The sequence below is a fragment of the Pteronotus mesoamericanus genome, unplaced genomic scaffold (assembly GCF_021234165.1).
Source record: "Pteronotus mesoamericanus isolate MK-2021 breed Mesoamerican mustached bat unplaced genomic scaffold, CSHL_Meso_final contig_169, whole genome shotgun sequence".
In the NCBI taxonomy this organism is placed as follows: domain Eukaryota; kingdom Metazoa; phylum Chordata; class Mammalia; order Chiroptera; family Mormoopidae; genus Pteronotus; species Pteronotus mesoamericanus.
The window spans coordinates 26490415-26505750 of NW_026555068.1; the positions used below are offsets into that span (position 1 = coordinate 26490415).

Genomic DNA, 15336 nt, shown 5'->3' on the forward strand with positions numbered 1-15336 from the left:
GTTCCCTTCCCAACGGTGAGTTTTACGGCACGTGAACTTTATCTCACAGTAGTAATAAGAGCTATATAAAAATTCCCATGTCTGTCATCAATTATATCACGTGAAATTAAAGGCAATTAAGATACGTAAGAATCTGTCTACTCCCATATTGTAATGTAAGTGTTTCAAGTGGTAAAAAAAAAAATTTCTGGTACCTTTGTTTTGTCAACCAGTTTACATTCGATACCATTCTGTACCGTTTTCCGACGGACAGCAATGTGGCTGGGGAGCCATGCGCTCTGGAGAGGGGTCCCCTGCCGCCCCGCGCGGCCACCCGGCCCCGTGCCCGCGGCCTCGGCGTCGCTGGCTCTGCGCCCCGCGCTGCGGTCGCAGCTCTGCGGCTGGTCCGCAGCGACCCGTTGGCACGGCTCAGCCCTTCGCCTCTTCCACCCAGCCCCCCGGCGGCCCCCTCCCCGGCGGTCGGTCTGTTCTCTGTATCTATGGCTCCGTTTCCCTTTTGTTTGTTTATTTTGTTCCTTAGATTCTGTGCATAAGAGAAATCACGTAGTATTTGCCTTTCTCTGAATGGCTTATTTCTCCAGGTCCCTCCACGCTGTCGCAGAAGGTAAGACCTCTTTCTCCTTTACGGCCAAGTAGCATTCCCTTGTGTGACTGTACCACAGCTTCTTCGTCCCCTCACCTACTGATGGGCATGTGGACTGGCTCCGCCTCTGGGCTGTCATAACTAACGCTGCCGAGAATCTCTTTTAAAACGTGAAGAGGACAAAGACCCTGCCTCTCATTTCACACTGAGCAAGTGTGGGATGCGCCCATCCAGCAGCTGATGGCACTGCCGCTCGAGAGACATCTTTCTGAACCTCAGTAAGGAGTAAATGCAGAGTCATTCAATTTCTAATCGCCACTTTAAATTCCCCATCTTCCCCTCCCACACAGCTGCTTGGCTTTGCTGACTCTCTCTTGGGTAGGCGCATCCTTCCAACCCGCGGCGATGCATTCCAGCCTGCCGGGGCCTAACTGCTCGCGGACATCAAAGTTACCAGTACGGCCGACAGGCCTCCTGTCCAGTAAACTCTTCTGCTCGGTCCCCTCCTCTCAGCCTGCTGCGCCTGAAACTGGCTCTGTCCTCTGTACACATACAAACACAGACGTGCACGCGTGTACGCACAGATATATTCCAACTTATTACCAGGCACCTGGACAACAGCACCTTAATTTCATTTTTATTTGTCATTATGGTAAAGATACACAGTGTAAATAAAAGTCAACTAGGCATTTATTATAACCGAGGATACCCTTTGTCCTGTTATTAAGTCTTACTCAAAATTAACCAATAAAAGAGTATAGTTTTCCTGACCGAATTACAGAACACACACAATTAACACACCGGAGACCAGGGGTGACATACCTCCCGTTACAAACATCCCGGGGGCACTGGGGACCCAGGCCAAGCAATGCACCGAAGCCGCCGCACTGGGACAGTTAAACGTCGTGATGCAGTAAAGCGATTCCGAGTCCACCAGCCGAATCCCATAATGCACATTGGCCACAAGGAGGTAATCAGTGGAGAGCGGGTCCCATTCCAGGGCTGTGACTGGATCCTCTTCATCTGGCCCTTCAAGACACTCAGGCCTCAGAACGTGCTTCTGACTTTTACTACCTGATAGCATACGAAGAAAGTGATTTTAAACAACGTCCTCCTAAAAGGACCAGTAATTGAGATGACACTGATTTTCTCCTTGCCCATCGCTGAGGCTCTCGGAGTCCTGGGAACAGAAAGCTGGCGGTTCCTGCAGAAGTTACTCAGTGACTGCAAATCAGAGCGTGTCCGCTTGAGGAAAGCCAGACCGCACTGCTTTGCTTGGGCAATCCTTAGGGTCTGGAATGCTGTCCCGATTTATTGCTGAAAAGCTCTAAGAAAAAGACCCGTGAATAACACACATGACATTGTCAGCAACCGCCGTTTCACTGCGTTACAACAGCGTAAGGACAGGGAAAAGCTAAACTGAAGGAAGAGCACCGTGCTGGGATTAAAACTACAGCGTCCGTGGGGACAGCCTGTGCCCCACTCTGCCTAGTTGCGCCACTTCACAGCTTCGTGTTCTTGAAGACACCTAATCTCTGCGTGCTCAGTTTTTATCTTTATAATGGAGAACATAACAATACTTACCATGTAGAATTCTTTTTTAAAGATTTTATTTATTATCCCGCCAAAGGGAGGAAGAGAGGGAGAGAAGCATCAACGTGTGGCTGCCTCTGGCGCGCCCCCTACTGGGGACCTGGCTGGCCACCCAGGCACGTGCCCTGGCTGGGAATGGGAGTGAGCATCCTTCGGTTCACGGGCCGGGCTCAATCCACTGAGCTACACCTGCCAGGGCAATTTTCTTTTTTAAGGATTAAATGTTAGTGGCTTAAACAGCTTAGAACTGCCAGGGCCCATTCTAAACCGCATTATCGATATTTACTTTCAGTCCTTTCTCATTCATCCCGCCATTTATCATAATCATAATTCACTCCTGACTCCCAGTTTGAGGAAGGCAGCCAAGAAAACAGGGAGATAAAACAAGTGCATTTAAATGAAGCCAAGGATCATCAAACAATCCTCTGCTCCTTCCAAATGGAACGCACAGCTGGCCACGGGGAAAAGCGCTTCCGCCGAGGTGCCACCAGGGGGCTCCAACTAGCAGGCCTTCTCTTCCTCAAGAGAAAGACAGGGAAACAAGCAAGTTTACAGACGTCACAGAAAGTGTCCATTTCTGCTGTGCGTTCTACACTTTAAAAGAAGTGTTTATTTAACAAAATAACATACTTGAAAGACACCATAGCTCTGCGTGCAATGTCATCGGTACACATTGTCTTTCGACCCATCAGATTAGAGCAGCATATTTCCTTCGGTCTATACAATATTGTAAAATGAATTGAAAAGCTTATAGCTTCTGCCTTGACATTAAACTCATCAGAATATAATATTATTTAAGCATAATGTTGATTTTATTTAGAATGTGTGCATATATAATCTCAGGAAGAGCAAGAGAGGTTTCTTTTACTTGGATTTGTCAGCTTTTTACAATAACTGTCAAGGAAATGAGTTTGCTTCTTCTTTCCCAAAACAAACATCTTTTAAATTGCTATGTGATATAACAAACAGTAATGAATATTAATATAGTGGACCGTTATAAGGCAAAAAGAGGCAGAAAAATGACTTAACCTAAGTTGTACTAGCTATTTCTTATGTCATTTTTAGGTATTTGCATATGCCAGTTAGTATCTGTGATTTACTAAAAATATTCCAGCATGTAAAAAAATAACAACAATACAAGACATGGTGAAATTTGCAATGCAAATGTTATAATATGTAAATCATGTTGCTGCAAAGCCTCACGCTTACAGTCAAAATGGTAACAAGTTATAGCCACCGTTTTCTGTTCCACCTGGTATTAACGTTTTTATTATAAAAGATGGAAAATGAAACTATGAAATTTAAAGCCAGTCATTAGAACAACAACTGATAATATTTTCACTTATATGTGTTATTTATTTTGCTATTATTTATATTCTATTTTATTATACAACTATCAGGCAACTTTGCATTGTCAGATAAGGAGTAAAGCACATAAGCTGATAAGAAGATGAGGCTGACAATTTCCGTATGAAAAACAAAAATGGGGGCACAGATAAACGGGGGCTGAAAAACAAAGTAATGAGGGTGATGTATAATCCAAAGAGCTGCTGAAATTCTGACTCGGAGGTGCAGTGGCTAAAGCAAAGAGGAAAGAAATCACGAAAGATTGCACAACAGGAAAAATAGAACAAAAACATGTACTCAGGAGAAGCACAACTTTTCTTAGAATTGAGATCAGAAATACATGCCTCCTATGTGCTTTTAAAAGGGGACACAATACTAAACAGAGACAACGTCACCAATAACATTTCTAAAAGAAAACAATGCGAATTTGATAAATACGCACCCCAGGGATAATACCAAAGTCAATTCAATTAAAATATTTCTGTTGTAGAGATAAAAAATAAATTCTCTGATGATCGGGCTTTATCGGAGAATATAACTTGAAAACTACCACTAAAGCAGTGGCGTTCAACATTTTTGGCCCTGGAACCCTGTATTCATGAGGATTTTTACGCCAACATCCAGAACACAACCCAGAATAAAGCGGTGTTTTCCGGGGGACGGGGAGCAGCCGGCGTGATCGCAGCTGGATCACGTGCTTCCCACGCCCGATACACACGCTGATATACAAACATCCTCAGAAGCTCACAACTTAAAAATCGCTGCTTTAAAATAACGGGCCCGCTGCCCTATTGCGGCAGTCCTCCGTGAAAACATTCCCTTTTTCTTCTTCCAAAGGAGATAAAAGTGGGCTTTTTAGACGTCATGTATTCCAGCTCTACGTCCTGATTCATTCAGGCCATTTTCTTAGCAAGTGTGCAGAAATAAAAAACTGACTTAAAAAAGTTAAAATACAGGACAAAAGACTGATCTGGGTTAAACCAAAGTAAAATCTGCATAGCTGAATTAAATGTATTACAACGTCTTATAAAGAAACTTACTTCACATGATTATTTGGAATCAGTGTGACACTGGATAATGTTTGCACAGCTATTATTTTAAAATTAAAATTCTGTTACCTTTGGCTTTATGCTGTGTGAACACGAAGTTACACACGCTAAGAAAAAGAAAACATAAGAGCTCCGGCGAATTCAACTCTTACCTGGTTGTAAGATCGATATGCTTCCGTCCATGTGACCAAAGACAACTTTCCCCCTTTTCTGGGTGTGCCACCTAAACACGGAGATGTCTGACAGGAAGCTGTGGGCGTCTCGGTGCACGGTCACCCCGCTCTCGGGCCCCGAAACGGCCCAGACGAACAGCGGGCCCCGGCGGGAGGTGAAGGCCACCGCGTTGCCCGCGTTCCAGCACCAGCTAAGGGAGGCAGGCGTCCCTGGAACCGACCCACACGGACACGTGACAGAGGGGCCCGGCAGCAGGCTGGCCATTACGTTACATTTGCACTGTGCATTTCGAGAACAAGAGTGTGTTTGTGATTAAAAAGCATAACCGTCTTACTTGGGAATTGGAAAAGAACACTATAAAAAATTTTGAACAAAGAAGGTGGTGAGATTGTCACTTCTTAATTTTCTACCTCAAAGTTACAATCATTATTTTTGAGGGAAGAAGCTGAATATGGAAAATGTACCCAGCAGTAGCTTTCAAAACCGTAATCAATAGTTGAACTACAACTGGTGCTCAAAAAGAGATTGTTTTATTGTGATATTTAATGCAGAATAATGATTACTTAACTTTACAATTACTACAGGGCATGGCTCTAGGTAGAAAGAATGTAGTGATCATTGTTAATCACTAAGACCCACAGTGTGAACTACGACTTTACATCTTGACCAAATTAAAAATAAAGGAGAGAAAACCAGTTCAGCAGGACACTAAAAATACATGTAATGCTGTCCTTGTATGTTTTGGATTGGAACAGAGTAATACATAGGCAAGGACAGTAGTCTCGTTAAGTAAACCTTATCTAAAGGTTGCAGGTTTGAATCCTGGTTGGGGCACATACAAGAAACAACCAATGAAAACATTAAATAATTTGAACAACGAAGCAATGTTTCTCTCTCTCTCAAATCAATAAATAAAAATTTTAAAAAGTAAAATCTTATCTAATTATTATTTTTATATTTATAGGGTGGGACAGAAGTAGCTTCATAGTTCTGAATACTAGAAAGTTTATTTTTGTATTATTATTTATTAATTATTTTCCAATCTGAGCAACTGTAAACCTACTTTTGCCCCACTCTGTATTTTTAAATTTTTTGTGTTATATTTAAACACTACCAAATCATTTGGTATTTACTATACTTTCAATCGACCAGTGTACTAGGTGTAATTACGCCATGACATTTTGTTTGAGTTTTGCACACATGCACACACCCAGTGAGTTCTGATGGAGACTGTGTTTCTTATATACGTCACTGTTAGAAAGTTTGACTACTTTAAAACCTGAGCTCACTGAAATAAAAATAGCCCATTCCATAAAATAAATCCCCGTTACAAACGTACCTTTCGTATTGTTGAGTTTAGCGACGACTTTTTGTTCCGCAACGTTCCAGACGATCACCGAGTTCTCAGCGCTGCTGCTTGCGAACAGGTCAGGGTTATGCGGACACCAGGAGATGGCTGTGATTGTCTTCTTGTGTTCAGACATAATCGAGTGAAGTTTAAATTCATTGTAACGGTGATCCAACTAAAAAAGACCCATCAGTAAAACATGTCAGTGCTTCTTCTTAGATCACACGTTTCCCATTAATCACATTACTTTTTAAAAGCTACCTACGTGAAAATTAGCACAGCTAAGAGCAGAATATGGACCCCTGTCAAGCCTTGCTCTACTTTCAGGCATAGTCCATCGACTGCAAAAAAGAACTATTTCTGAAAATATATGAGAGAATTTAAATTAAACATACCAATTTTAAAAACAAGTAAAAGTAAATGATATATATTTAAATATGCATAATAATTGAGTTTTATTATATTTTTCCATAGCCTTACCTATTTATGAGGAAAACACCCTTGGTCTCAAACTATTTTTTCGGCAAATTTTCACTTACGTTTGAATAAAAAATAATTTAGGTTAAATAAACCCGCGGTTCATGATGACGTTACTAAGGTGTCCAAAGGCTGCAGGGCGAGGGGTCCGTTTCAGGTGGCCCTTCTTTGGATGGGGCACTACACAGTGTTCTTACATGTAAGTGGACAGAAGGAATCACCTAATTTTCCTGTGTCCTTTGTAAATGCGCCATTCATGACGGGATGAGTTAATCTTTTTATCACCTGCAGCGTCTTCGGGATAGGCTGGCACTCCTCGCTTCGGCGCACCTGGCTCTCCCTCTAGCATGCAGTGCACTTGCCGCAGCGTCACAGAAGGTGTTTTCAGAGCGTATGCTGTGCACGGGTCGTTTACCATCCCCACCTTTGCTGGACCACCTGGCTGCAGTGAAACCCTAGCCGCTCACGTGGCCTTGCATGTCTGACATCGGGAGCCTCCGCTCACGGCCAGTGCCATGTGGTGTCCTGCTCTCCCCGGTCCCCTCTGACCTTGCTTCGCCAACACAGCGAAACCGCTCCTGCCTCAGGGCCACGGCCGCCGGTCCCTGGGCCGCGGGGGCTCTCCCCACGCACCGGGCTCCGCTGCTCCTTCGCTGCTCAGGCCGCAGTTCAGAAACACCTCTTTAGAGACATGTCTTCCGACCACGGTATCTGTTCATACCCCTACCGGAAACTAACCCATGACTTTCTATAGATACAGAGTTCACATTTAACATTGTGTTCCTTTCAGGTATAGGGTGTAATGATTTGATAGCTGACTATGTTGCAAAATGATAAACGCAGTAAGTTTAGTCAGCATGGGGGAAATGTAGGTTAAGAGTTTTGAGTACATGACACACAGAGTTTATTCTTATATTGTATTTATTAATTATCATAATGTTTTTCCATAAGAAACACTATAGACCTACTTTTGCCCAATCCTACATTCCTTCAAAAAGTAATTATAATAGCTTATACTTACTTATACTTAGAGCATATTTGTCAAAGCACTTCCGTTTATACGAGTGCCTCTACAACTTATGAATAAAAATGTACTATGATTAATGCCACCCTTTCATAATGTACTTTCCTACTTGCATGCTTTGGAGCCAGGGTTCACAGTGGACTCTGCAGCGAACTGTCATCTGGGTTTATCTGTATTCACTTCTACATCGGGGTAATTTTCTGATCGTGTCGGTCTTTAGGACACATAAACTTATTTGATAGTGTGTCTATTAATAATTTCAGCAAAATCTTTCTAAATAGTCAAGTCATAAAATGTCATCATAAAAGTTAAGACACACGCGAGCATAGAGAAAAGATTTACGTCCTGCCTTCACCTCCTCTCTGCCCTCTCCCTCGCTCCTCAGAGGAATAGTTGGCTTTGCCTGGTAAGTTTTTCTCTGAGAGAAAATGAAACAAGAAGACAGGGACTTAAGACTAAGGGAGAAATTTGGCTCTCAGCTTTCGGCTAGGAGGCGGCGAAGGAGCAGCTTTCGTCGGCCGTCCCAAGTCCAGGTGCATCCGACACCAGCCGTCTCCACGGTGCCACCGAAGCCCGGCCCCAACGCGGTCAGAGCCGTACACCGGACGCGCCCCTGCGGGAAGCCGGTGCCACGTCTGCCCCGGCCCCCTGGGCCTGGAGCCAAAAAGGGGTGGTGATGACATCGCCAAAGCAACGGGGACTGGAAGGGCCTGAGGACGGCGGTGAAACGGGCCATGCGGAACAGACAGGCCCAGACGGAGGCAGCGCCTCCCGCGTCTGCCCGGGCCATCAAAGGCCTCCAAAAGCCACCACAAGGCAGAAAGCAGCAAGAAAACAGTAAGCACAGCGAGCCTCTGCCACTGTGGGCGGGACTGCCCACGTTGCCCGACAGAGGCAGCGCCAGTCGGCAGCTAGAGAACTCTCTGGAACCGTTACAGAGCTCCTGGGGACTGACTGCCCAGGCCGCCGGCGGCCGCGTTGACGGCCGCCACCCCCACGATGTCCGCAGTGGGGCAGCGGGTGCCTGGCTAGTTAGGAGCAACAAAGGGAAATATTTCAATTAAAGATCGTTTGGCAACAAACACAGCAGCAGCAGCAACAACAAAAAAGACTAAGGGAGGAGGTTAGTGGAAGGAACTCAGGGATGGGAAGCTTGGGAGGAGGAGCAGAGTGTAAAGCAGACGGACAAAGGGCAGCGCCTGGCGGGCTCGCTGCTGGCTTTGGGGCGGGGCGGGGGAAGGGAAAAGACGTGGGTGACCCTGGCGTTGCGTCTTGATTACGGGGCATTTCCACACCCTGGAGGAATGAACCATGGTACGTATAATCTTACTCTGCAGTGTGGAGAATTAATTAGCTTATAGATTAACACTATTATTCCTAAAATTTTCAATAAACGACAACACTATGAGTAATGAAAGGGAATATTACTTCAGAATAAAGCAATATTGTTTTTCACTCTTAGATGAAATGAGTTGGTGCTTCAAGATTAAAAAAAAAAAAATCACTGAAGAATCATCTGTGGCGTCTTTACGGAAGCCGCAGAGTGCAAGGACTGGCGCCCTGGGCCCGAGGGGGACCCCAGGCGGACCCGCAGGTGAGCGGGAGCGTGGAGAGTCAGTCCTTTGCCGTCGCTGATGGGGCGGAGGGAAGAGCAGAATATGGAACAGAGCTCCTACGGTTGAGCTGAGACTGGAAAACGTTCTCCTGACAGGCAATGTGGGCCCACGGAAAAACTCACATAAGCAAAGGCTCGCCCGGAAAGAGTCTGAGATGTTTTGGAAAATGCAATTATCTTGGTATGTCTGGAACTTAAGGTGAGAGGGAGCCAGAGGCAGGGAGATGGCAAAAGAATGTCATTCCATGAAGCTTGGATGTTAACATTAGGGAAGGAGGGGTAATGGAAGATTTAAAATTTTAGATTTGCATTGCAGACGACGGATTAGACACAGGTATACTTTAGAGGTAGTCAAAGTAGAGGCAAAGGGAACGTTAAGAGACTACTAGAAGAGTTTAGGAGAAAGACTTAAAGAAGATAAGAAAAGAGACACAATACTAGAATCACTCTTAGTTACACTCATAGGATGCGAGCAGAAGAGGAATCGAAGGTGCCCCTCAAATCTGTGGTTTAGATGGATGGTTCGCTGGTGGCACAGAAACAGCGCCCCCAGGAATAAGGAGAAGACTAGACTTCGATTTAATATGCGGACGGCACCTCTCTAAGGAGGGATTCAGGGGGCCATAGGCTCTAGAGGTTGGGAGCTCATAAGAGATGCGGCAGAGCTAAGACGTGAAAAAACGTAGTTATAAAGGTCTTTCTCTGAAAAATATCTCAGAAGTTATTATATCAGCATTATTTTTATAGGATGGTCTCCTATATACTATTAAATACTACTTGCTCATCATTCATAAATGGAACCTTCTGATTCTTGAAGAAAATCTTTTTGATGACTAGCACAGAAAGGAAAACAATTAAGATTTTGCTCATTAATACTACGATGTAAGCATTCTCTAAAAGCATGACTTCTAAAACTAATATAGTAATCTAAATAGCAACAAAATAAAAAGTATGTACCACTAAAACTACAGCATTAAGCTTTCCACATGAAAGGGATTTAAAAATAATTGCTCATTACACATGAACTGCCCTTGCCAAGGTTGAATTACCTGGTAAACATAGATGGCCAGCGTGGCGCAATAGGCAAACCTGTCTCCACCGGCGGCACACACGTCCTTGTTCCACGGCTGGCAGCCCGCGGCCAGCAGCCCCACCTGCCTGACCTGCGACATGTTTGCCTTGGAAGACAAATGGGGGGGGGGTACATCAGTTATTTACATTATCAAGTAAACGTCCTCTGCGTTGCTTTACATTCGTCACCCTCAATACTCATCTGTAGGCCCCGAAAAATGTTTCTCTTGCTACCATTAATCTCAGTCTGTACTTATTTGTACTTTCAAAGAATAGCAGTTTAAATCCGCAAACGTCTATAGACGCAAAGGCAGGTGGGTTAAAAACTAGGGAAGCCAGAGGGCGGAAGCCCCAGAGGTAGCTCGCTCTGGGCCGCCTGGCTCTGCCGGCCGCTCTGCCGGGTCGGAACAGAGCTACGCACGCTGTCTCTGATTACCGTTTGCAGAGTTAACCTCCTCCATCGCTTTACTCTTTTGAGGGGGGGCGGGAACTGAACATTTTTTATTTTCCATTGAATTTATTGGGGTGACACTAATACAATTATATAGGCTTCAGGGGTACGACTCTGTAATGTATCACCTGTGTGTTGTATTGTGCATTCACCACCCACGGTCGAGTCTCCTTCCCTCACCATTTCCCCCCCCACCCTCCCCTCCCTCCCCCCCACCCTCACCTTTCCCTCTGGTCATCACCCCACGGCTGTCTATGAGGATTTTTTGTTTTGCTTGGTTTTACTTTTTGTTTAATCCCTTCACTTCTTTCTACGCGTCTTTCTATTTCACGTGCCCCTTACAGACAGCACAGGCTCGGGGCTTGTTTTCTGCCCGGCTCTCGCAATCCCTGTCTCTCCCGGGTGCACGTCGACCGCGGGTGCTCCAGGTCGTCCCTGACACAGTCCGATGACTCTGTGCCATGTTCTACTATTTCGGTGTGTCGCTCTGCTCCTTGTTCCTGCGTTTGCCTTCACTGATTATTCTTCCTTTTGTGGTTTCGATGGAGCACTTTATAGGATTCATTTTTTCCTTAGCATTTCAATTACACCCCACTAAAAAAAAATTTCTAGTGGTTGTCCTAGACTTTCTTCTATACACTTGCAACTAATCCAAGTCTACTTCGAAATAACACCTTCTTGCTTCTCCAGCAGAGTCAGTACCTCGTAATAACAAAATACCCTTAATTCCTCCTTCCTCTCACCTCATCGCTGCCGCTCACTTCAGCTGTACATAAGTGTGCAGAACACATATATGCGTGTGTGTGTATGCATAAACGTGCACGATCAAACACACTGTTATTCTCACTTAAAAAAACTGGTATTTGTTAGATCAATTAAGAGTAAGGATAAAAATTTTTATTTTACCATCACTCCTTTGTTTATGTAGAACTGAGTTTCTGACCTGTATCCTTTTCCTTCTGAACTGGTAACATTTCTTGAAAACAGGTCTACTGGCAACAAATTGTTAAATTTTTGTTTGTGTGAGAAAGCCTGTGTTTCTCCTTTGCTTCCTCAGGATAATTTCACAGGGTACAAATATTCCTAGGGTGGTGTTTCGTTTCTCTCAACACTTCCAATATTTCATTTCACTCTCTTCTTGTTTACACCGTTTCTGAGAAGTCAGACCGGATTCTTATCCTTCCTCTTCTCTAAGTAGAGTGTTTATTTCCTTTGGCTTCCTTCTCCTTGTCTTTGATTTTCTGCAGGTTAGATATAATATCCCTAGATGGAGTTTCTTAGGCATTCACTCTGGTTGGTGTTCCTTTAGCTTCCTGGATCTGTAGTTTGGTGTCTGGTATTTTTGCAGGGGAGGGGGATTATAATTATTGTGATTTCAAGTATTGCTTCTGTTTGTCTCTTTCTTCTTCTTCTGTTATTTCTAGTATGTGCATGCTATACCGTTTATAGAGGTACCACAGTGTTTGGATGTTCGGTTATTTAGTTTTCCCTTTTTTTTCCCCCTTGCTTTGTTTTGGAAGTTTCTGTCGTCACATTCTCGAACCCAGAGATTCTCTCCTCGGTCGTGCCCCCGCCTGCTCATCGGCTCACTAAAGGCACCCTTCACTTCTGTCACAGTTGTGTTTCTGGTCCTTCCTTTTTAAAAAATTCTTTCTTACAACTTCCATCTCCCTACCTACATTACCCACCTGTTCTTGCATGCTGTCTATTAATCACAGTTCTTAATTTATAGTTCCACCGTTCCTGCTGTATCTCACTGTGGTTCTGATGCTTGTTCACCTCTTCAAACGGTGCCCTGTGCCGTTCACCAAGCCTTGCAACCTGGAGTTAAAGTCTTTGCAATCAGTATGAATTGTTACACAGCTGATGATCCTGCATTACTGAAAGCAGATGTTCATCTGAGGTCCATTTCAAAATACATCTTTGCATTTTAAATATTAATTCAATAAAATGTCACATAGGTAGTTAAGCAGATTTTTTAACTTCGGTGATTATAGAGTTCGCATACATGTTATAAAGATCCTTTATAGATCCTTTTTTATCTTTATGTTTTTTTTTTTTCCCCCTGTGAACAACCTAAGAAATTCCACGTCCGTTCTAAAGGTCTGTGGCTTCAGGACAGTCTTTCCAGCCCGGAAACCACACCCGCACTTTGGAGAGGAGGCAGTAGGCGGCGCAGGCCACTGCCGGAGGCGGCCAGGGCCCAGGGAGGCAGCCGGCACTTGTCACCTGCAGCCACCAGCCGTGAGTGGCAAGCAGCCTGGCAGCCGCGGCCCTGGCAAGACAGTGTTTTTATTTTTCTAACCTGCACACAACTTTTAGTTTCAATCACAGACACCACACACACACTGATAATTATAGCGAAGATGCTTTGCATCGCAAGTGTTTAAACTATTTTAAAAAGTGGTAAGTCTATTTTCATTACATTTGTATAATATGAGAGCTCGCTTTCGAAAATGCAAGGACAGTAAAGGAAATGATCATAATAGAAGTTGAAATATGACACTGTGGACAAAAAAAAACCGATAAAACTAAGCTAAAATCAAGTTCATAATGCATGTCTCTGGGTCTGTGGAAACATATATGTATGCCATATACATTAATTATATATCACTGTATAAAGGCCAATTTCGTGCTCTCAAGATCAAACTCACAACCGCCTGTGATTTTCCAACACTGCACGTCCAAGCTATAATTCTTAACTGAAAAATCTACCTATCTCTTTCTCTTTCTGCAAACATTTAACAAATAATCTACAGAAAAGTTTGCTTTGCTGAAATCTGATATACAGGGTATGTGTGCACGTACACATGGCCTGAAAAATAATAAGCTGGATTTTTAGAGAAAATTAAAGTCACATGTGTCCAATTTCATTACTCAGAAGAGAATCTTTCTTCCTCATCTAAGTCTGCAGAAGAACAAAACTTGAGCCAGAAGGAGCTCAAACTCATGAAGACAACGTGGTGATGTGCGGGTCACACCAGGTGTAGAGCAGCCCGTCGGGAAGTGTCTCGGAGCCGGGCTGTCGCTTCTCAAGGCCAATGGTATTAGCAAGGCGCACACGCGGGTTGTTACAGTGGGAGGGAGAACCGTGAAGCCTCGCGAGCCCACGAGCAGCCCCGAAGTCACTATAAAGAAGCCCACAGCTTTAGTAAAAAAGCATTTTTCTTAGAATCAGCCCCCTCTGCCCCCTAAATTAGACGATCATCCCTGGCGTGGGAGCGGCAAACGGACGGATGTTCCTTTCGCGCACACGTTTCTCTCCCTCTCTTGCTCCCTCCCTTCCTTCTCTTTAAAAAGAAATAGACAACATCTTTTTTAAAAGTAGCTTTAAAAAGACAGATCATTAAAAAGGAACTGAAACACTGGGAAAATATCTTCGATTAATGTGATGGGCATGGACACCTGGAGAAGCAAGGAAAAAGAAAACTCCGGCACTGCGACCCCTCAGTGGCACACACCCGCCAACGCCAACGGGCAAGTGTGGGCGAAACGACAGGAAGGGGTGCTGGCTCTTCCGTTCCGCTCGTTACGGAAAAAATTCCACAAGCTGCCTTCACTTAAATAATTTACAAGTCGTCCATTAAAAAGGCAGAAAGAGTGAAAGAGCAATCATACATGATGCTAAACTAAATCCATTCTGAGAAGGTGCATTTTTAAACAGTAGCTTTGTGCTGTTGCAATGATAGGCCAGAAGAGCTTTTCAAAATACTACGTAAAAGTTGCCATAGTAACAATGCAAATCTTTTTAAACATAATTAATTGCCTAGAAATTTATCAAATACAATATGGCACTCTTCTTCAGAAAAAACTTAAGATGTATTTTTATATACCTCTATTTCGTTAAATGTTTTTATTTATGTAAAATGACTGTTGAAATTATTGCTATTCTTATACATTAATCTCATGAGAAAGAATTCTAGTTTATAAATGGTGAGGCAAAAGTCGATTTGCAGTTCATATGGAAAATAATACAATAATTAAGAAATAATACAAGAACAAATTCTTTCGTGTAAACCTACTTTTGCCTACCCTTTATTTAAAGCCTAAAGACAATCTGAAAATACCATGAATTCATCTAAAACCAGGATAGAAAAAAATGCCTTTTATTCAATGTATAATTACAGTTATTTGTATATATTACCTGACCTCTGCTTTTAAATCTATCAAAACAGTATTTTTTTTGCACTCAGAATTTTGCAACGCAAAAATGTCCACAGTATAAATGACACAGTAATACAATTGCATGAGAAGTAAAACAGAAAAAAAAACACAGAAAACTGTAATTACAACATAAATATAGCTTACTCTTTGTAGTCCTTCATACCAATCATCTTGCTCAAACCAATTTGAAATGTAAGTCATCCAAGCCATAGAATGGTTCTATTTCTCAGCACCTGAAGTAACAACAATGTGTTTCAACCAAGCAGCTTTACCCAGCCTGCCTTGAGAAACGCTGTTCGGGACAAGAAGCTAGGTTTGCATACACATTTCAGCTGAAATATTTTTAATAATTTACAGATAGCCGTACCTGTAAAAATAATGCTAAACCAGAAAATGGAAACCTGCGTTCGACTAAGAAAAAATAAACAAACAATAATTAT

General features: G+C 43.3%; 1 protein-coding gene across 4 annotated transcripts in view; it reads right to left on the reverse strand.

Moving 5' to 3' along the window:
• The window catches only part of WDR17 (WD repeat domain 17), a 56107-nt gene extending 41001 nt beyond the window's left edge, over positions 1-15106 (reverse strand). For 2 of the 4 annotated variants that reach the window (XM_054565826.1, XM_054565827.1), the window contains exons 1-5: positions 15041-15106; positions 10260-10388; positions 6086-6269; positions 4725-4955; positions 1406-1657 (exon numbers count right to left, since the gene is read on the reverse strand). In XM_054565826.1, coding sequence (XP_054421801.1) covers positions 1406-1657; positions 4725-4955; positions 6086-6269; positions 10260-10388; positions 15041-15106 — 862 coding nt within the window. Of the gene's footprint in view, positions 1-1405; positions 1658-4724; positions 4956-6085; positions 6270-10259; positions 10389-15040 lie in introns of those variants that run through there. The other 2 variants (XM_054565829.1, XM_054565828.1) reach the window with 1 other exon arrangement.
• Positions 15107-15336: the final 230 nt, after the last annotated feature.